A 23,286-nucleotide genomic window follows, 5' to 3' on the forward strand; every position below is an offset into this window, starting at 1 on the left:
CGTAGATTTGCTTACCAGGTAGTGTCACCTACACCACAGCAGCAAGTGCTCACTTTGATGCCACACATCACATAACCTCTTTTGCCAAACAAAATTTTGGGGATATTTTTTGACAGTTTATTTGGGATATGTGTGGATATTTAAAAGGGTGAGACATTTTATAAAGTTTTTCTCATAAGAATTTTATATGCAGAATATTGAAGCTTCTAGAAAAAAACCTGAGCCTATGAGACCTGAAGATTATAACACATTGAGGCGAACCTGTATTAATGTTCTCTGCTAACTTGGTCAATATTGTATGAGATTAATTTTAACATTTTTTTTTACATTTTTTGCTATTTTGTTCTTTAGAGTCTTGTGATTTTTTTTGTTTTGTGCAATAGTTTGTATGATAATCTTAAACCTTGTTTGGCTGCGCTGGTCATGTAGTGCCAAAGAACTAAACCCAAACCACTGAAGAAATTGGGCAGAATACCTGGGAGTCTCTGGGCGTAGAGATCTCACTGGATCCCTATAAGAGTCCCCAGCATCTCAAGTTCCTGTGGCTTCCGCTCATCTCTCTGCTGTTGGTAGGCGCTAGGACCCTTGCGACAGCGGCAGTTGAAAGGCAGCTTCTCCCAGCCCCGAAAGGCTGCCGCTGCTGCAGTGTACCTGCCTCCAGCTGCTGGTTGGATCATGCTGCTCACTTGAACCAATCAGGGAGGGGAGGCAGGGAAGTAGCAGCAAGAGCTGCAGAGGTAATGTGTTTCGTGCAGACTGCTGGATTGGGGTGGGATTGTTAGACGGTAGTGCAAGTGGAGGGGAGTAAAAGAGAAAAAAATAAATAAAAAATAAGGGAAAGAGTAGGAAATTAAGGGGAGAAAAAAGAGAGCCAGAAAATCAAGTCAGAGACACCAAAGGTCGGAAAGTATTTTATGGGCTGATACCGAATATTAATTAAGAAAAAAGTAGTTTCAACGAGGGAGTTAACCGTCCCAGGCCTACAGCGCTGCCCCCCTCTCTCTCTCTCTATGGGTGAGAAGAACGCAAAAGTTTCCAGGTAGTGCTGCTGGAAGGAAAGAGGTGTAGGGCTGATGAACCTAAACTCACACAGTGATTACCTTCGACCCGTGGATTTTTTTGTCCTCGTACTCTTCTCCTGCTCACCCCAATATGTGAAAGTTGTACTCTACTACCAACAAATTCAGTCCAAGACTCCACAATGGATCTCAAATATCTGTTCTCAGCCGAGTTCAGGGCCTTTCATTCCCCCTGCTCCCGCCAGGCGGCGCTCTGCATCCCCACAGCGCCGCAACCCCTGCCAAGCCGGGCTGGAGCGCCGCCTGCTCTCTCTACGTCAGAGCTCGGCGCCCCTTTCGGCCGTTTGCGCGCGCGCTCGGCGGCTCTGGGGCAGTCTCCGGCTCTTTCCGGCGCGGCTCGGCAGTTTCCGGTCTAGCCTCTTCTCCCCTTCCCCCACCCCGGTAACGGTCGCTGTGAGTTTAAATGAGCTGCGGCTGGCTGGGCCTGAGGCGCCGCGGGGTCCGGGAGCTCGTGTGAGGCAGCGCGGCTGGAGGATGACAGTACTGCAGGAACCCGTCCAGGTAAGGTGGCGGCGGTGGTCGCCGCGGGCCAGAGCCCGGGCTTGGCTCGGCTCACAGGCAGTGGTTGACAGCGCGGCCCGGGGCCTGCTCTCTCCACACCGGTGCAAGAGCCGCAGTTGTCGGCCTTTCCTTTCTTGCTGCCTGTGTGCTCTGGCTCCCGTTGGGCCCCGAGACTTGCCCCGGCTGTGAGGCCGTCCTCATGTGGCCTAGAGTCCGTCTGGCGGCCACGGAAGTACTCGGCAGTGATGGAAGCCGGGGAGGGATGGGGGGTTGGGGAGATAAGTGTCTCTCATTGAGGAGGGATAGGGTCAGTCGGGGGGGGGAGGTAATTTATGGTTAGTCTTAGAGGCAGGGTAAAGTCAGCTATGGGCTTGGAGCAGGCCTGGAGATAGGTAGGGTCACGGGGTTAGTATAAGGTCTGTCACTGAGGAGTGTTGGGTTAGGGTCAGTCTTTGGGAGGGTGAAGTAGGGTCACTCATCGGGGCGACAGAGAGGGGGATACGGTAAGGTTAGGGACAATCTTTCCTTCTCATTTTTGTAGTCTGAGTCTACAAAAAAAGTTACTTTGTACATTTTTGGGTGCTCTGTTCTTTGACCCACCATTCTGTTTTCCTTTTCTTGTACATGCTGTATCTTTCTGTCTCTGCCTGTTTCGTGATCCGTGTATATGTGCAGTTTACAGGAAACTGTCAAAAATCAGGGGTAGGGTTGGGAGTAGGGTTAGCAATCTGGGTGGGGTAGAATCAGTCGTTAGGTGGTCAGTAGTGTCGGTGCCATTAGTGCCCTGTTTTGATAACTCTGTGCTTTTTTTTTTAGCCACTTGTGGGATAAGCTTTGTTGGCAGCCATGGGCCTCTTCTTTATTTTAAGCTGCTGGGATAGGCATGGTAAAAGGGCCTGGTGGTAGTGGGCTTTTCCTGCCTCCTACCCTAAGATCTGGTGCTGTGGGTGACCTTACCATGTCATCTTCATCCTTTGAGATTAGAGTAGGGCCTAATTGGGGAGGGTAAGGGTTGGGGGCATGGAAAGCTTAGTCATTGGACAGGCATGTACAGTTGTTTGGGGTTGGATTATTCATTGTGGGAGAGGGGTGGTAGGATATCTGTTGTAGAGGTGTATGGGGTGGGTAGTGATGAAGGTGGGGTGTGTTGTAATTTGATGAGCTCTTTCACAGTGAAAGAAAAGGTGAGGCTCTTAAGAAGTAAACTGGTTGACATAGGATTACCTTTCTTATGTTTCTATGTGCAGATCCTAGTGTGCACCCAGTGGATGGGTACCTCAATTGCATGTTACAGAAATGATGTATTTAATGTATTTGTATTCTGCTTTACACTTAAAGGTGAAGTATATGTTTGGTTACAGTGATGGCAAACTTCAGCTTTGAATGCATACAATGAAGACAATGACGCACTGTCTTCATTGTATGCAATTCTAACTCGTGCATATTCATTGTAGATATCCTGAAAACCTGGCCTATTTGTGGCATTCCAGGACAGGAGTTTGTCATCACTGTGCTAGGTTAAAATTTAGAACTTAATAGTAATAGACAAAGAAGTGCTACCCTTTCAGTGATGTGCTGCTGAATGTTCATATGTTCTTTTCAGTAGGCTTAGTAGGGCTAATTTTTATAAAGCTTTGCCTCACCCCCCCAGAAAGACAAAATGAGAAAAAGAGTTTTAGTAAATATGGCCTGTAATGATGTCACAGCCTGTCCAAACGATGCATATATATATACACACGCCTGGCTGCTGAGGAGTTGTCATTCATGCTAGTTTACTGACAAACTTTTTTTTTTTGTAAACTAGCATCCAGTCGGGGAGACAGTGACCTTATGACATACTGGGCTGCCTATTGAAAGCACTGAGTGGTTTTGCTCTGTTTTGTTATTACATAGTAACGCAGGATATGATGACAAAGGCATCTGTGGCCCTTCAGTCTTCCCGGTTTTCCTTTGCATCATGTGACTTCCACAGATCCTGCATGATTTTTGGCTTTATTTGTGCTTTCCCGCTATTAAGGATCCTCTGTGATTGTCCCATGCTTTCCTGAATACAGTTGTTTTTTGGTTTTTTTTTTTGGGGGGGGGGGGTTGTTTTTGTTAACTCCATTGACACCTCTAGGAGATTGTCCATGCATCTGCCAGACTGTCTATAAAGAAATACTTTCCTATTTAGACAGCCTGCAATAACATTTGAATTGTTAGTTGCAGTGTTTGTCTATCCTTTTCCAACCTTGTTATGCTTTTTTTCTAGATTTTTTTTTTTAAGTGAAAAGGGCCAGTAGTGCATTATTTGTACTCTTAAGAGACATGAATATATATTGTTCCATTTGTTGCTTTTTCTTTTAGATACTTAAGCCTCACTCCATAGTGTCTGCAATGCAATTTCTGGCCCAGTTTGGTAATCCTCTTCTGGATTACCTCTAATTTCTTATATTTCTGTGATACTTTGGTCATGCACCTCTTCATGTGTATTCTGGTTTTCTGTCTTGCCATGCTATTTAACCATTCTGAGGTCACTGGACATCTGTCTCCTAATTTGTGTCTTTTGATATCACAGTCCCTTCCAAATTATATAGATGTCTGTGCCTAAAATGCATGAATGCGTGTGGGGTTTTGTTTTGTTTTTTTGTTTGTTTTTTTAATACTCTACACTGGAACTGCAGCAGACTTGAGTATTCCTCAATCTTCAATTTGTCCACTCCCTCTCAAGATCTAGGTGTCTTCTAAAGAAGACAAACTTTCCTATTTAGGCAGTCTGCAATAACATTTGTAATGTTAGTGGCAGTGTTAATTCTTCTTCTGTTTCGTTAAGGTGCATGAGTCCTGATGGCATTTTTACGCCAATGCAGACCAGTGTATCGAATGCCAATTTTGAGTGTTCTGCAGCACAGCTGAAGAATTCTATCCCTAGACCTTAGTGGGACTGACCAGGAAAAGAGAAATGATCTTCAAATGAATACCATATACAAAAATTATTCTGTGGTGGAGGAAGATGTTTACCAATGTGCTTGAAACATGTATTGAAGTGTTAGTGTTGCTTTTAATGGTAATAGGATTCAAAATCTTTCATAAACTGTGGGGTGTAACTAAGGTACAGTTTCATTACTTAGCACCTCACAAAGAACTTAAAAAAAAAAAAATTTGCTGAGTGACTTAAAGGAAAGCTTTTGAGAACATACACCAAAAAAAATGACAGGTACATATCTAGGCTTGGCTCAGTGGCAAGTGCTATGCCTTCAGCGTTAAAGGGTTTTCTGCTCCTAGAATTTGTCATAGCTGCGGATGCTGACAAGGCAGAGTTTACAGGTCCCGGGGAAGGGAGGAATTGTCATTGACAAGAGCAACACCTAATGGCTGGAATTAGAGCCCATAATACAGAACTCCAGAAAGAGCCCTGGTGTGTAAAGTTTGGCCTTGGGACTTTTGCTGCAATGACCAGAGCAGGAGCAGTGGGAGAGCCTTTTTAAAACAGGATAAAAATTCCCAAGTGGTTGTGCATGAAAGCTCGTGGTGCCAGGATCCTATCATGAATTCAGAGTCAGCTCCAGAAATCAAGGCCAAACAAAGTACATTTCAAACAGGAAATAGCAAATCCACAGTGGCCTGGTTAAGGAATCATATCTGCTAAAGATTTTTAGCAGAAGAAATGAAATTCTGGATAACTGTTGAGAGAGGTTTTGGTAGAATGAGCTTCACAAAAGCTTGACTGTAGGTGCTAAATACTTTTTTCTTAGCATTCAGAAAGGTGAATCCAAAACCAGTGGGTTATGCACCTCTACCAGCAGATGGAGATAGAACAAAGATATCACAGTATGTGTGTGTGTATATATGTATATATATATATATGTGTGTGTGTATGTATGTATATCCCTGCAGTGACATTAGCCCGCCAGTATTCTCCATCTCCAGCAGATGGTAGACATGCATCTTTCTACTGGGGATTGCTTTAAGTTTTTTAGAAGGAAACTTAATTAGCCCTGCTCTTCTGTGATACCTTATGGTTCCTCCCTCAGTCTAGAATTTCTGAGATGATATCCTTGGATCCCTTCCTCAAATGAGTGCCTTGGTCTGGTAGCTGGTTTTTAGCTGGTGTGGACTTAGCTGGGGGAAAAAAAAAGGCTGAAAGGCAGCGGGTGAAGGTATATACTCTCTTCCCCCTGCAGCCGGAGACCGATTCTGTACTCTGCCGGGCAGTGTTTGCCGTGTGGTGGGCTGCGGTAGCGTTTTTGTGCACCCGAGACTGCCCTCTTCAGTTCCATCGGTTCATGCTTGTGCGCTGAGCTGTGCATCCTGTTGGGCGCATAGGGGTGCCTACCAGGGCGCCCAATTGTGCACGCACGCACTTTTTGCATGCGCTATCTGAACGTCCTGGGGGAGCTCAGTTTATGCATTTATCAAAGCAGTGTTAAGCACCTAAATTTTGGGTGCACTATTATCAAACTCCTTTTAGGGCATATTAGCAGACTGATAGTGTCCATAGCAAAGAAGCCTAAGTGTCTTGACCTATGTATAGTTTGTCATATTCGGGCATTCCAACACTGCGTTCCCTCTAACTTGTGTCAGCACTGTTTTGGAGGCTCAGGGAGAATTGCTGCCTTCTAATTTTATTAAGCCCGGTTCTTCCCAACCTGGTGCGTGAATGGAAAAAAAAGCTGCCAGAAGGGTCGCCCGACTTTGGAGCTTCCCTAACTGGTTTGTCAGTGGGGGCTCAGGGCAGGTGCCACCTGGTTTTGGCATGGATCCCTCTGCCTTTTCTTGGGTAGAATTCTTTTCAAGGACTGAGGTCCTTTCTTCAGGCACAGTCCTCTGGCCTGGCCAATCTTAACATGTCTGGATCGCAGGTAATGAAATCCTGCACGCCTGTTGCTGCAGGTAAGCGGTTGGGTACGCCTAGATCAACTGCCAGCCTTCCCGATAGGGACCCAAATGGCATGGATGATGAAGCCGATCTTTATTCCTTGGAGGATGGGGAAATTCCTCCAGGATTGAAGCTGTATAGAACTGTTGCAGTTTTCTCATAGAGATGAGTTACCGGCTCTGATTTCCCAGACCTTGAAGATTCTGGGAGTACCTGGGGTTGAATCCATGTCTGAGCCAAAGAAAAATCCCATTTTGATTTCTTTGTTTAAAGCCTCATGTTTCTTCCCTATTATGGAGGCCATTCAAGAATTAGTTGATCTTGAGTGGGGCGCTACGGAAGCTAATTTCAAAGGGGGATGAGTCTTGGAAGGACTGTACCCCCTGGATCCAGCTGCGTGAGAGCAATTGCACTTTTCGAAAGTGGATGCACTTGTCCGTTTGGTAACAGTACACACAACTATTCCCGTAGAAGGGGGAACAGCCTTAAAGGATGCTCAGGATAGGAGAATTGAGGCCATCTTTAAGCAGGCCTTCGAAGCAATGGCAGTGAATTTGCAGATAGCTTTTTGTTGTTCCCTGGTGGCTTGCTCTTCTTTGCTTCTCTCTCAGGAGGTCGATGAATTTGGTGTGAATTCCAGGGCAATAATGGAACTAACAGCTGTCATTTTGGCCGATGCGGGCTGCGATTTGGCCCACACTTCAGCCAGAGGGATGGCTTCGGTAATAACAGCCAGGCATTAGTTATGGCTGAAAAACTGGTCAGCTGATGCAACCTCAAAGTCTAACCTTATGAAGCTGCCCTTTAAAGGCTCGCTCTTGTTTGGGAGGAAGCTAGAGAAAATGGCCAATAAGTGGGGTGAGTCCCAGGTTCCTTGGATGCCAGAAGATAAGAAACGGAATCTGCGTTCCTTCAGTATGAGAGGTCCTACTAGGTGGGTTCTGGAGATGATACAAGGTGGCTTTGCGCTGGAGTTTTTCAGTGTTCCTCAGAATGTATTCATGATGACTCCCTGCAACTTTCCGCAGAAGAGACAGGCAGTAGAATGTACTTTAGGACTCCTAAGACCGCAGGCTCTGGTTCAGGTACCCATGTCTCAAGAAAATATGGGCTGATTTTCCATTTATTTCATTGTGCCCAAGAAGGAGGGCTCTTTTCGCCCCATCCTAGATTTCAAGGGGATCAACCATCATTTGCGTGTGACTTGTTTTTGCATGGAAACGTTGCCCTCGGTGATAACTGCAGTCCAGTCTGATGTCTCTGGATTTGTCCAAGGCGTACCCTCATATTCCCATTCAGAGCATAAACGGTTTTGCAGTTTTGGGACGCCATCAGTTTCGAGTGCTACCTTTTGATTTGGCCACCGTGCCCAGAACTTTTTCCAAGGTTGTGGTGGTGGTGGCGGCAGAATTGAGAGATGATGAGATCCCAGTACATCCATACTTGGACGACCGACTGATTCGGGCCAAGAGTCTGGAAGTGACTCGCACGGGTGATGTGCAAGTTGATTTCCTTATTGCAGTAACTAGGTTGGGTAGAAACCTGGCTATGAGCAATTTTCTGCCATCTTGGTTACTAGAGTATCATTGTTTGCTTCGATATGAAGCAAGCAGGGTGTTCCTGCCGAGGGCTGCATTCAGAAGCTGATGGTGCAGGTGCGTCTAACATGAAGTGTCTCAGTGTGGTCTAATCTACGTGTACTCGGTTTGATGGTGACGGCCCTGGAGGTGGTCCCGTGGGCAAAGGGCGTTTTTATGCATCTTCTTCACTGGAGTCCACAGTCTCAGGACTATTCAATTTAGTTTCACCTGCCAATGGAATTCTGCGCTCACCTACAGTGTTGGTTGCAAGTGGATCATCTAAGAAAAGGGGTTTTCTCTAAGACTGGCTAGTACTCACGGCAGATGTGAGCCTCCAGGATTGGGGTGCTCACAGTCAGCTGACAGCACAAAGGCACTGGAGTACAGAAGTCTCTCTGGAGCATCGATTGGTTGGAAGCTTGTGCCGTCTGATTAACATGCTTGCATTTCAGATACTGATTGCAGGGTCAAGTAGTTTGGATAATGTCAGACAATGCAATGACAGTGGCTTACATCGGTCAATAGGGAGGAAAAGAGCCAGAAAGTGTCACAGGAAATAGCCCAACTTATTGAATGGGCGGAAGTGCATGTTCAGGAGATCTCAGCTTCACACACTGCAGGAAAAGACAATGTAAGAGCATACTTTATCAGCAGCAGAGTCTGGATCCAGGAGAATGGGAATTGTCAAATGAGACATTTCAGCAAATAGTGGATCGCTGGGCCCTTCTGTTTCTGGATCTCCTGGCGACCTCGCAATGCAAAGGTTCCTCGATTATTCAGTCGCAAGAGAGATCCAAAGTCCTTGGGCTTCGATGCCCTCATGCAGAAGTGGCCGGAGGGCAAGCTGCTGCATGTTTTTCCCCTGTGGCCCATGTTGGGCAGAATGGTTTGGAAGATCGAGTCACAGGGGGATGGTGCTTCTGTTGACACCAGATTGGCCCAGGAGACTGTGTAATGCAGATCTATGAAGGCTCATGGTGGACTGTCCCAGTCGCCCCCCCCCCCCCTTCCAGTTTCCAGCGCACAGGGATCTGCACAGCAGGGGCCTGTTCTTCTTGAAGATCAGACTCTATTTTGCCTTACGGTATAGGCCTTGAGAGGGTTTGGTTGCTAAAACGTGGATATTCTACTGCTATGACTGCCACCTTTCCTGCAATTGAGAGAGTTCTCCACTTCATTTGGCAAGTGTTTGAGGCTTGGTTGAAGATCAAGGAGTTCTACCTTGTTCAGTTCCGCTCATTTTGGAATTTTTGCGGGATGGATTGAGTAAAGGGTTGGCCTTTAATTTATTAGAAGTATAGGTGGCAGCTCTTGCCTGTTTCAGAGGTCAGGTGAATGGATCCTTGTCGGCTCATCCAGATATGGCCCGCTTCTTGAATGGAGTGAAACATCTTCGTCTGCCCTTGTGGAGTCTTAATCTGGTTTTGGATTTTTAGCGGGCCCTACTTTTTGACTGTTGCATAAACATTTCTTTAGGTAATTGATTTAAAAAATGGTGCTTCTTGTGGCAATTTGTTCGGCACGTAGGGTATCTAAACTGCAGGCCTTGTCTTGTCGAGAGCCATTTCTACGAGTGAATCTGGGGCCGCTACAGCTGCGTACTGTTCCTTCCTTCCTTTTTGCCAAAAGCGGTCTCCAGATTTTCACTTGAATCGATCCATTTCCCTGCCATCTCTGGACAGGGAAAGGGATGCGGAGGAATATAGCCTGCTTCGGTTCTTGGATGTCAAGAGGCATATCCTGAGGTATTTGAAGATTTCTAAACCTCTCAGGAAGATGGAGCACCTGTCTTGTTCTTCACAGTGGAAGTAAACAGGACCGGCGTCATGGGCTACAATAGCCCGCTGGATTAAGGAGGTAGTCACAGCTGTGTATGTGGATGCTGAGCAGCTGTTGGCTAGTCAGGCTAGGGCTCAGGCAGTGTCATGGGCAGAAGTTAAATTGTCTCTTGTCAACATTTGCAGAGCTGCGATGTGGTCTTCTTTACACATCTTTACCAGGCATTATCGCCTGGATGTGCAGGCCCTGGAGGATGCAGCTTTCACACATGCTGTTTTTGACTGGTCCGGATTGGTTTTGGATTCACCTGTCGAATGCTAAGAAAGGAGAAATTACTACTTACCTTTATAATTTCCTTTTCTTTATTATAGACAGGTGAATTCACCGTCCTACCCTTGGCTGCCGAATGGTTTTGCTATGGTCCTCCTGCGTGGCTGTTTGTTCCAGGGAATACTGGTAAGTGTTAATCCAGTCCCTAGACTGTTATTACGCTTTGTCTGAGCTTAGTGTTTTTCCTGTTGTCTGAATGGTTATCTGTTAATAATCAAGTTTTGTTTGTCCACAGTTGGCTTTTGCAGAGAATACTGGCAAGCTGATGTCACTGCAAGGGTATATATACTGTGATGTCAGCTTTGCCCCATCTCCATCTGCTCGTAGAAGACGATAACCCACTGGTTTTGGATCACCTGTCTGCACTAAAGAAAAGGAAATTATGAGGTAAGTAGTAATTCTCTCCCTAAAGCAGCTCAGATCTTCAAGTGTTTTAAACAGGAGTGTGCTCTCACTCCAGCTATTGAAAGTGTTGTAATCACTGTGGAACTTTGGCTCTGATTTAGGTGTAGACAACTTCCTATGGTGCCAAATATCCATGCTTAGAGGAACTTGTTCCTACTTTCTTTAGGGCCATCTGCCAGCACACTTTCAAAAGGGTGCCACCATGGTATTCTGCCTATTGGCACCAAAATCTTAATTCCGGCCCTAGTGGAATGAGTTGTTGGTCAGCTAGAATTGCAATTGGTGAGTGTCTTCCAATTCCAGCTATTTTTGGATTCTACCGTATGACGCTTTGGTTTCTTCATCATGGGAGTTTGCTCTAAAAGGCAGACTGTAGCTGTATGTTCACCTCTTGTCTCTGCAGTAATGAGTCAATAACTTGGGTAAAAACTTTGTTTTTTGTTTTTCAAATTGTGTATTTCATAGTGCTTTAGTTCCTGTTTTTCTGTGGCCTCGTGTTCTTGGAAAATCTAGTTGTACATCTAGCTCTTTTTGTCAGGAAATCAAAAGCTAACCTTTGCACAGCAGTTTGAACCAGATTTAGTATTTATGGTGATTTTACTTTGGATTAAGGGAAATACCTTAATTTCCAAATCTGGGGGCCAGATTACATTTTTTATGCAGGTGGTAAGTAGGCTGTTGCTCAAACTTCATTACAGAGCAATTTAATGCATTTTCCTGTAAGCAGATGCCATATCTGTTAAAAAGTTACTGTCTTTCTTTCAGGCTGCTATATGGCAAGCACTTAACCACTATGCATATCGGGATGCAGTATTCCTGGCAGAGAGATTGTATGCGGAAGGTATGTGATTCATTGGAATATTAATGCTGTATTTTTTATTTTATTTTTTTTTTTAATGACTGGGTACATTTTTTTTCCCTTAGAAAAAGTAAGAGGGTACCTTAATGCACTGGGCCTTATTCAAAAAGAATTTATCAGGCAGCACCTACAATATGCTTGTACATAAAGATCCCTTATGATTATGCTTCAGCAGGCACAAAAAGTTTTTGGCTTCCAAGGTGAGAGTTTTAAAGCTCATTTGTACACAAAAAAAACAGCAGTGGTTACATAATCAACCGAGTATACTGCTGTCTGGTCTGTCATTACATTATACTTGTAAACCACTTTGGTTTGAATTTTTGTTTGAAGAAGTTGGTATACATCAAACTACAATAATCAAATACATAATATATTCATTATTCTTGTCAGCAACAATCTAACCATACTATGGAATTCCATTTGGTCTTTGCTTCAGATGTGTTAAGAGCAATTTTTCTGCACTCAGGCAAGCCAATCCACACCAGTAGGTTATGCATACTTATCGGCAGGTGGAGCTGACTCGCTGACATCATTGACATATACCCCTGCCCTGACATCAGCCTGCCAGTATTCTCGTGTTTCCAGCAGTGGTGGATATGCATCTCCCTACTAGGGATTGCTTGTGGTTTAAAAAAAAAAAAAAAAAAGCGGTAGTAAGGACAAGGGGAGTGCTCAGTGCCCCCCCCCCCCCCCCCCCCCCAGCCAGTGACCAAATCGTGCTATTGGCCAGGGAGGGTAAAAGAAAAAGAGTAGGGAAGCTTTATTCTCCTCCCCCCCCCCCCCTTTTTTTATTTTTTCCCCCCCTTACTGGATCCTTCAGTGGCATCTCTTACCCCCTTTTCTCTCTCACTTCCCTGCGGAGTTAGTAGAGAGTGGAGGCAGCTCAGGCTTGGCGGGTTGAGCAGCTTTTGAGCTAGGCCCCACTCCTATGGCTTGATTCGGTCAGGCACGTGGTAGGTCGTGGTGGTGCATTTTTTTCCTGTGTGTGTAGTAGGGTTGCAAACTGTCTCCAGATTTTCAGGACAAGTTGATCCAGTCCTGGAATTACCCAATTGTATTGTGGGATTTATTCTGACTTCCCTATTGCATTCCCTAAGAAAAGCAATACTATATGTACCTGTTTATAAGTGGGTAAAAGCAGGATTGGATCAACTTGTCCTGAAAATCTGGAGCTAGTTGTCAACCCTTGCGAGTAGGTCTGTGCATGTGTACTTGCCACTTGGCAGTGACCTGAAGTGGGCGCCCACATACATGGGTACTTGTGCACGTAAGGGCATGGCCTAGATTTGAGTGTGTATTTGCGCATAAGTGGTACTTGTGCATGTAGCCTGTGGCCCGGTTTTAGGCGCATTTGCACCTGTACACATATATGGTTGGTGTGTGCGCAAGAGGCCGCCTAGAGCCGAATGCAAGAAAGCTATGGCGCCGGGGACAAAAAGTCTTATGTGTCTTGCTGTCTGTGAGGCTTGCCATATAAGGGTAATCCAGCCATCGCTTTCTTTAAGCCTGTGTTAGTGCTGTTTTAGATGCTCAAGGCAGTTTGGCTGCTACAGATTTTGGTGATGTTGGAACTCCCCTCGGACTATGTTGACTCCAGAGAGAAGTGGGACAGAAAGCGACATAGTGGATGGGTTCCCTCCCTCCTTGTTCCCATTGACAGAGGCAGTTCCAAGGGAAGGGTTGGTCAAGTTTGGGCCTATGGGCCCCGGTATGGATCCATCCTCCTTTTCCTGGATGGAATTTTTCCAGGGCCTGCAGACTTTTTTGCTGAGGTGCCCAGCAGAGGTGAACCAACCTTCTAAGAGAGGTTCATATGCTTGGGGCTCCCACTTGTCAGCCACTATGTGCAAGTGTCACAGGAAGGCTGTCTCTGAAGATGTTCAGAGGGATGTGGATCATGATATGTCGGATGACTCTGATGGGGACTTGTATTTCTCTCCTCTAGAAGAGGGAGAAATCACACTTGATTTAGAGCCACATCAGGCTGTACTCCAGTTTTTTCATAGAGATGAGTTGCTGAGTCTGACTCATACTCTGAAGACACTCAGTGTGGACAGGTGTGATGCTCTGGGCTTACAAAAGAAAGATCCCATATTGGTCACCTTATGCAAAGCATCCTGTTTCTTTCCCTCTCCTGGATCCAATTCACGAGTTAATTGATCTTGAGTGGAGCACCCCAGAGGCAAATCTTAAGGGGGAAGGGGGCACGCTTTAGCAGGCTTTTATCCCTTGGATCCAAAGGCAAGGGATCAGTTGCGATTCCTGAAGGTGGATTCCTTGGTATGCACTGTGACTAAATGAACCACCATTCCAGTAGAAGGAAGGGCAGCTCTAAAAGATGCTCAGGATTGAAGCTATCCTTAAGCAGGGCTTTGAGACCATGGCAATGAATTTGCAAATTGCTACTTGCTGCTGCCTGGTGGCTTGGGCTGGTTTGCGTCTATTTCAAGAGATCCAAGAAGTGGGGTCTGATGATGGATTGGTGATGGAACCAAGAGCCGATTTCTTAGCTGATGCAGGCTGACTTGGTGCGGACGGCCAGTAGAGGGGTTATTTCTATGACAGTGGCTGCAAAATTGGTCTGCAGACACCAAGTCCAAACTCACAAGGTTACCCTTTAAGGGCTCTTTTTTTTTTTTTTTTTTTTATTTGGCAGTGAGTTGGAGAAGATGGCAATAGCTGGGGGGAATCCTAGGTTTCTCGATAGGCAGTAGCACATCCTTTTGGCGTGAGGGGGGCTGTTCAGGGATTCTCATCTGTTTCATCCTTACAGTGGAGCAACTACTCAAAGGTCTCATACCTTTGGAAGATCTCTGTCCTTTCTGCCTAAGAATCCTCTTAAAGATGCAGGTTCTGGGACTGGAGCACCTTGATCATCATAATGAAAGTGTGAGGTCTCACCTATTGGATCAGGAGCTAGGTAGGCATCTATCTTGCTTTTTTCAAAGGTGGACCAAGATTACGAAAGACTAATGGGTCCTGGAAGTGGTAAGGGATGGCTATGCTCTAGAATTTCTCAGAATTCCTCCAATCAACTCTTTGCAGAAGAGAGTGGCAGTGGAGATTACGTTAAGGCTGTAGGTTCTGTTCCCAGATCGCAAGAAAATACTGGTGCTATTCTATTTTCATTTCTAAGAAAGAAGAGGGGTCTTTTTGGCTCATCCTGGATCTGAAAGGGGTCAATCAGTATTTGACTTTGACTCATTTCAGAATGGAAACTCTACAGTCCGTCATAATGGCGGTACAAACAGAGACATTTTTCACATCTCTCGACCTGACAGAGGCCTATCTACATATTCCCATTCACCAGGAACATCGTTTTCTACACTTTGCCATTCTGGGACATAGTCTTCAATTTCAGGCCTTGCCCTTCGAGTTAGCTACAGTGCCCAGGAACACCTCAAGTCATGGTGATAGTAGCGGCAAGGAGGGCATTATGGTCCATCCGGATCTGGACGACTGGTTGATTTGGGCCAAAAGTGCAAAGAAGACACCTGGCATCTCGCAAGGTGATCTCCTTGCTTCAGGAGCTAAGCTGAGTGGTGGACTTGGCCAAGAGCAGTTTACATCTTGGACGCTAGAGTATCTTGATGTGCGGTTCAATACAGAGCAGGGCAGAATGTTTCTGTAAGAGAATCGTATTCAGAATTTACTCAAGTTCAGGCACTGAGAAGGACTATTCGCCCAATGGTGTAGTCTTATTTGCAGCCACATTGGACATAGTCCCCTAGGCGAGAGGGCACCTGTGGCCCCTTCAGCACATTACTCTCCTGGTGGAATCCACGGTCCCAAGAGTACACAGTGAGACTCCGCTTGCATTTGGAGGTGAATATCTGGTTGCTGATGTGGTTATAAGTTGGTCATTTCAGGAAGGGGATTTCCTTGGAGACACCGATCTGGTTAGTACTCATGACAGATGCAAACCTTCTGGTCTGGGGGGAGCTCACTGTCAAGAGTTGGTGGCACAAGGTTGCTGGAATGCCAAGGAGCGGCAGTGGACCATCAATTAGTTGGAAGCGCATGCTGTTCAACTGGCCTGCTTGAGATTAACCAAGCGACTGTTTTTACTGCTTGAGTTTCCAATGTTGGACAATGCCACAATGGTAGCCTACACAAATCAAGATGGAACCAGAAGCCAACAGGTGTTGGTGGAGGTAATGCACTCATGGTGTGGGCAGACCAGCATCTCCTGGATATATCCACCTCCCATATTGCCGGGAAGGACGATGTAAGGGCCGACTTCCTCATCAGACAGTTCTTGGACCCAGGAGAGTGGTAGTTGGCAGACGAAGCCTTTCAATACATAGTGAAGTTCTGGGGTCGCCCTTACCAGGATTTACAGGCAACCTCTGGCATAGTGAAGGTACTACGGTGGTTCAGTCACAGAAGGGATCAAAGAGCACTGGGTATCGATGCTCTTGTTCAGGTTTGGCCATGGGGCGGGCTGTTGTATGCCTTTCCTCGTAGGGTCATTCAGAAGTTTGCAAGTCAAGACAGAAACGGAACTTCTGGTGGCTCCAGATTGGCCCTGGAAGCTGTGGTATGCCTATCTTCAGAGGCTACTGGTGGACAGCCCTCTCAGACTACCACTCAGGCAGGATCTGTTGCATCAAGGGCCCATCCTGCACAACGATCAGGTCTGTTTTGTTTTATGGTTTGGCCCTTGAGAGGGCTCGGTTGCTGAAGCATCTCTAGCTTATGTTTGAGTTTGGAGAATGTTCAAGAGTTGCTGTGAGGAGTGTGGTTCTCATCAGCTCCTAAAATTCCATTGATATTGGAACTTTTGCAGGAGGGCTTAGTTAAAGGCTTAGGCCTTACAACTCTGAAGGTGCAACTCTCACTTGCTATAGGGGGCAAGTCAGTGGTGCACCCTTGTTTTTCCATCCAGCTATGTTCAGGTTTTTGAAGGGAGTTAAGCATGTATATCTTCCCTTGTGGTTCCTAGTGCCTCTTAATCTGGTCTTGTGGTGTTTGGCGGGTCCTTCATTTTGGCCACTGCATGGTCTCTCTGCAGCTGCTCACCTTGAAAACAATTTTTCTCATGGCAATCTTTTCAGTACGATGGGTCTCCAAGCTGCAAGCTTTCTTTCCATGAGCCATTTCTATGAATGACTTTTGGGGGGGGGGGGTTTATAGCTTAAGACTGTACTTTCCTTTTTGCCAAAAGTGGTTTCAGAGTTTCATTTGAACTTGTCTATTTCACTGTCCACGCTGGACAGGGGATAGGGATGAGTGTGATTATCATCTGCTGCATGCCTTGGATGTCAAGCGGCATCTGGTGCAGTATTTGAAGGGTACTTGCTCTTTCAGGAAATCTGACCAACTGTTTGTGCTCCATGGAGAAGGTAAATAAGGTGAACTGATGACGTGGGCAACTGTAGCCTATTGGGTGAAAGAAGTCATCACTGCTGCCTGTGTGGATGTAGATCTCCTTTTACCTAACTTACGGGCCGAAACAGTAAAGTGCGGCCGTGGTTACCCGGTTTTTAACCCGTTTTGGACACGTAAGGCGTACCTGCAATTCAGTATCTGCTCTTACGCGTCCTTACCGCTTGCCGAAAAGGACGCGTATCCCTTTCCGCCCGCCGCATGTATATGACATGTTAATGATCGGATTAGCTATTCCCTCCAATACAGTAACGTGCGCCCAAATTATCACCCTGTTAACCAGCTCATTTACCGCGTCTTTAACCTGAATATTTACCATCTACCCTGTCCCTGGCATTAGTGTGGTGTTCACTCAGCTTCGTACCGGACAGCATTTGAGAAATGCTCAAAAAAAAAGCAGCTTGGACGTCCAAGGTTGGGTGCTCAAGGCAGCGGTGCCTCCGATCATGGATGCCCGGATATTTATCATACCCCGTATGATGGCAAAGAAAAAAAAACTGTTTTCCTTCACACTATTGAAATTGAAAGGATTTACGCAAGCTTTTTCCGGAGGCACCACTGCCTTAAGCACCCGGCCCGGACGTCCAAGGTTGCGGCTTGGACGTCCGGCCAGGCACTCAAGGCAGCGGGGTCTGTAGAAAAGAACCATTCATTTGCCTGGTGGAATGACATTTCAAATGACAGGTACCAACGCACCCTGGATACTGTATAGGCGCTGCATACTGCTCTATACAGTAAAATGGATTGCGAGCACCTACCGCTTCATTGACGCATTTTGGACGCCGCTTGGATTTGCTTCTAATTTGAATACTGAATCGAGCAGTATGTGAACCAAAATATGCGCACGGCAAACAAGCGGGCGCCCGGCACTACCACACTGTTTCTTACGCGTCCTTGCTGTATCGGCCTGTAGGTTAGAGCACATTCCACTAGGGTTCAGATGGTCTCTTGGGTGGAGTTCGGTTGTTATGTCCTGTCAATTTGCCAAGCAGTGAAGTGGTCCTCCTTACACACTTTCTCTAGGCATTACCACTTGAACATTAGGGCTCAGGAGGACGTGGCTTTTGCACGTGCAATGTTGACGGCACTGCTGGCAGCCTCCTGCTCTTTTCAGCAGTAGCTCTGCTACATCCCATTGGTGTGGCTTGACATGCCTTAGTGCAGAGGAAGGAGAAATTACTACTTACCTGAACTTCCTTTCCTCTAAGGAAGGCAGGCCAATCCACAACCCACCCTGGGCTGCCTACTTTTTTAGTTCATCCTTTATATGCGGACAGTGAAGAGTGTTTCTGTTAATTTGTTTGAATGACTGGTAAGTGACATAACCAGCCCTTAAGATTAGTTTAATTTTTTTGCTGAGTTTAGTGTTTCCCAGTTGGTTGGAAGCATGAGTGTGTTGACTGTTAAGTCATGTTCAAGTATAATCAGTTTGTCCACAGTTTGGTGTTTTTAGAGATACTGGCGGGCTGATTTCTGGGCAGGGCTATCTGTCTGTGATGTCAGTGAGTCTGCTTTACTCGGTCTTCATCTGCTGGTTGGCATGCATAACTCACTAGTGTGGATTGGCTTGCCTTCCTTAGAAGAAAGGAAATTCAGGTAAGTTGCAATTTCTTCTTAAACCTAGTTCTCTGAACTGAACTCTGTTTTAACACACTGGGGCTTATTTACTAAATATTTTTTCACTGAATGGCAAGAACCTGGTCCTTTTAGAAAAAAATGTGTATCTGCATTGGGAACTTGACAGCTAATTTGCTAACATTTTGTTCTACTACAGGACATCCATTTGTTAAATTTACTTGTTCAATCTTACAAAGACCATGAGGTAGAAGTCCATGATAGGCTAACCTCTAAGACAGAATATTGGATTGTTGTAATACATTTTGTGTGTGTGTGTGTGGAGTCTACGCTTCTCAAGCCAATCCTGGGGCACACCTAGCCAATCAGGTTTTCAGGATTTCCAGAATGGATATGCATGGGAGATTTGCATGCACTGCTTCCATTGTATGAAAATCTCACATTTTCTGGATATTAGGAAAATCTGACTGGCTATGTATGCCCCCAGGATTGGCTTGAGAAGCACTGATTATAGACTATGAAGCTGTAGTAAGGTAATGACTGTCTAATTTGGAGTGATATATATTGGACTATAGAGAAGTGACAAGGGATTAAAATTTGAAAGCAACTTCAAAAGTTGTTTGTTTTGAGTGGGACTTGGGCATGACACACCACTCAGGAAGGCTGTTCCAAACTTACAGCAGAGCAAGAAGGAAGGTGCACAGCAATAATTTGATGAAGAGCTGTGATTTGGTGAAGCAGTACTCACTTGTATGCCTTTCAGGAAGATGGTCTTGCTTCCACATATCTGGATTTCTCAATGAATAACTTATTTATGGAGCAGCTGTCATGTAAAATGTGGGAAAGGATACAGTGGGTCTGACAGCCAGCTCTACAGAAAGATGCATGATGTGTGTGATTTGAAGAAGACTGCTACATAACAAGAGAAGTGGATTTAAGTAGAAGATTTTAACAATTTAGTGGTGGCAATATGGAATGCCTTTTCATCATGAAAAGCAGGCTTGATTTATTCTGAAATAGAACCCCCTTCCCCGATGAGATTGAAAAACAAATGCCTTACTGTAAGGTTTTCTAGATCTGCAAAGCTTATGGAACATTCTTAAATGTGTAGTGGTCACTGTAATCCAGATTTTTCCCTCTTTGTAGTGATTTTCAGAGGTGTATTAATTTATTTGGTATTCTTTGTTGCAGATATGTCCTGGAATAGTATGCCCCTCATACATGTATTTTATAAAGATTTTGTTTTTCTTGCATTGAAGGCAGAACAAAAAAGCATTATAGAATAAGACTTATTTTTCTAAACTGATGCTGTTTACAAACACACAGCCTAAGATGGTCATAACAGTAATTCTTAAACAAATCCATGCTCTCCTTTTGTTAATGGAAGTCAATTTAGTGTTGCTGGATATATTTTGGACATACCAAATGACCTCCCCTACATAGGAACACTGCTCTCCAATTGAAGAGCAGCAGTTGTAAAATAGTTGCTTCGCAGGCAGAATACTTGGGCCATAGAAAAGTCTGCAGTCAAAATCTGATCTGTTTGGCGACCAAAATAAGGGGAATGGAACAGCTCCCCTATGAGGAAAGACTAAAGAGGTTAGGATTTTTCAGCTTGGAGAAGAGACGGCTGAGGAGGGATATGATAGAGGTGTTTAAAATCATGAGAGGTCTAGAACGGGTAGATGTGAATTGGTTATTTACTCTTTCGGATAATAGACTAGGGGGCACTCCATGAAGTTAGCATGTGGCACATTTAAAACTAATCGGAGAAAGTTCTTTTTCACAAAACGCACAATTAAACTCCGGAATTTGTTGCCAGAAGATGTGGTTAGTGCAGTTAGTATAGCTGTGTTTAAAAAAGGATTGGATAAGTTCTTGGAGGAGAAGTTTGCCATTAATTAAGTTGACTTAGATAATAACCACCGCTATTACTAGCAACGGTAACATGGAATAAACTTAGTTTTTGGGTACTTGCCAGGTTCTTGTGGCCTGGATTGGCCACTGTTGGAAACAGGATGCTGGGCTTGATGGACCCTTGGTCTGACCCAGTATGGCATGTTCTTATGTTCTAGGAGTGCTTTCAGTTTCTCATCCTTACTCTAGTTTTCAGTGCAGGGTATTATCGCAAATGAGTCCCATAATAGTGTACCATATGGCTTGGAAAGGGCGTCTGTTTTAAAAACATTCTTTGTTTATATTTTTAAGATAGGATTGTGCTAAATACAGGTGCTGCAGTTAGTTCAATATACAACTGTGAGGATTATTACAGGTACTAGAAGGTTCGATCATACTTTATGCCAATTCTAAAAACTTTACTGGCTGCCCTTTTGGGAGTTGTACAAAATTCAGATTAATAGTCATTACATGGAAGTTACTTAGAATTTAAATGTATGTTACAAATAAAACTCTGTAATAATGACTCAGAATTTTAAGATCCTATGAAATTGCAGTCAAGTCAGGATTATCGTTTATAGCAAACAGAGCATTTTCTTTTGTAGCACCTTACTTGTGAAATCTTTTTCCACTTAAATTGAGAACTGTTATTAATCTAAAGGATTTTAGGAAAGATTTAAAAACATTCCTATTTCAGGAAGCTTTTAAGTGACTTTAATTTGTTACATGTTCTGTTTGTATGTAAGCTTGTAACCTGCCCTGAATAAGTATTTGGAGGAAACAGGATATAAATATTTTAAATTGTGGTAGTAGGAACTTACTATATCTACTTATTTCCATAATGCTGCTGGATGTAGGCAATTCTGTACAGATATCTAGTTGAGAAAGATAGTATAAATAAGGCTATAGAAAAATGTATTACAGTAAACCTGGTTAAAATCAACAAGGCTATGAACAGGAAGACCCAGAAACATTCTAATGTTACATCAAAAAAGTTGTTTTTAGGTAGGACTTGACTATGGTTAGAGAGGAAACACGATGTACCAGCTTAGGAAGGCAGTTCAGCATACAGTGCAGCAAGGTGTAAAACATGGAGTAGGGAGCTGGTGATGGGGGAGAAAAAAAGCTGATGAGCAGCTTGCCTGATGAATGGAGGCCACAAGGAGAGGCACAAACAGGTAGTGAGGCACTGCAGAGCAAAAGCAACTGTAGGTAAGAAACTTCTGCTTTTTTTTTTTTTTTTTTTTAATGCAGAAGCAGATAGGAAGCCAGTATAGTGACTTCAGAGTATTACATGGCCATAACATCATTGGAGGACAATTAAATTTTGAATAAACTAAGATGTTCTGTGGGAGTCATGCGAGGAGCAGGTTGCAATAGTCTAAGTGGGAGGTGGTAGTGTGTTTAGAAAGGAAAGTACAAATTTTAATGAAACTGAGAAAAACAGTTTTTTTGTTTTTGGGTTTCTTTTTTTGGACGTGAGAAAATGGTGTCCAAGATGATCCCAAGGTTGTGAGCTGAGGGGATTGAGGATGACTGTGTTATCCAAGGAGATAGAAAAAAGGGAGGAGGATGAAGTGGAATAGAAAGTGAGATTCTGTCTTAGCCATGCTAAGTTGTTTAAAGATGGTAAGCAGGCTGAGCTTTGAGACTGGTTTCTGGTTGAAAGTTTTGGTGCAGAGGTAAATCTGGGAATCTTTGACATAAAGATAGTAGTGAAAGCCATGGGAGAAGATCTGTGTGCCCAGGGAATGAGCGTAACATGAAAGAGGGCCTATGGCAAATTCCTGGGGCACCCTAGATTGTGATGGGAGGATGATCTACCAGAGGACACTATAAAAGTATGATAGGAGAGGTTAGAGGAAAAGCGAGAGATCACAGTCCTAAAATTAAATGAGGACAGTGTGTCACGGAATAGATGGTAATCAACTGTGTTGAAGGCACCTGATAGGACAGGGAAAATGAGGATCAAGTAAAGACTCGTTTGGACCATAAAGAGTTTGCTGGAGGCTTTAAGAGCGGACTTCATGGAATGTAGAGCAGAACTACATTGGTTACCAATAGAACAGAGAATACACTACAAAGCGCTATGTACAATACATAAATTAATCTACGATGAAAAAGTCGAATGGCTTAATACAGCTCTACGGTTACATACACCACAAAGACATCTTTGTTCTGCCAACAAGGCATTACTATCAATTCCTTCGGTAAAGTCAGCACGGTTGACACAAGTGAGAGATCGAGCTTTCTCTTGAGTTGAGAATTCAGCAAAATTATAAATTATTCAAAGGAATGTTAAAAACCTGGCTTTTTAAACAAGCATTTGGCAATGAACAGGAGAAATAAATAATGGCTGTGTAGTTACTGAATTTTATAGCAATTAGATCATCTTTGGATACTAAGCACTTAAGGATAGTTATGGTACTGATAATTTGACATCTTACATTTTAATACTAGTAATTATGGTTACTGTTAGATTTTTATAACAAGATAGAACTTGAGGTATTTGTTTTTATGATTTTATTATATACATTTACTATTTTATAAGTGATTAAGATTTTTACACAGTTAAGATTGAGGGTGAGGTCACGTGATGCACTGTCGGGGACAGACGTGAAATCCCCACGCAACGCCTAGCCTCGGGAATCCGGCCCCATCCACGTACCTGAAATAGATTTTTTTTCGAGCAAGTCCTTCAGTTCTATTGCTTCAGGATCTCTCCCCTGGAATCGGCGATGACATCGCGGTTGGCAAAAAAAGACAAGGAGAAGCCCCGAAACACGGAAGTGCTAGCGGAAATGGCACCCGACCCTCCAGTATCGCTGTGTACAGCGGCGATTTCCGATATAAAAATAGCGATTACGGAGTTGCTGGGCCCGGAGTTAAAATCAATCTCAAGCAAATTAACTGAGCTCACAGAGGCATTTGTGGGCTATGAGGGCCGTTTTACGGAGCTGGAGCAGCGTGTATCAGACCTTCAAGATGGCGGACAGGTGGCCAGCACTGAAATCGCGACACTAAAGACTCAGCCAC

General features: G+C 44.5%; 1 protein-coding gene across 9 annotated transcripts in view; it reads left to right on the forward strand.

Moving 5' to 3' along the window:
• The first annotated feature begins 1,299 nt into the window (after positions 1–1,299).
• Positions 1,300–23,286, forward strand: part of CDC27 (cell division cycle 27) — a 195,631-nt gene continuing 173,644 nt past the window's right edge. For 3 of the 9 annotated variants that reach the window (XM_029574215.1, XM_029574214.1, XM_029574219.1), the window contains exons 1-2: positions 1,304–1,580; positions 11,298–11,373. In XM_029574215.1, coding sequence (XP_029430075.1) covers positions 1,554–1,580; positions 11,298–11,373 — 103 coding nt within the window. In that variant the 5' untranslated portion in view covers positions 1,304–1,553. Of the gene's footprint in view, positions 1,581–10,168; positions 10,254–10,935; positions 10,955–11,297; positions 11,374–23,286 lie in introns of those variants that run through there. The other 6 variants (XM_029574212.1, XM_029574216.1, XM_029574221.1 and 3 more) reach the window with 5 other exon arrangements.

The sequence above is a fragment of the Rhinatrema bivittatum genome, chromosome 12 (genome assembly GCF_901001135.1).
Source record: "Rhinatrema bivittatum chromosome 12, aRhiBiv1.1, whole genome shotgun sequence".
NCBI lineage: Eukaryota > Metazoa > Chordata > Amphibia > Gymnophiona > Rhinatrematidae > Rhinatrema > Rhinatrema bivittatum.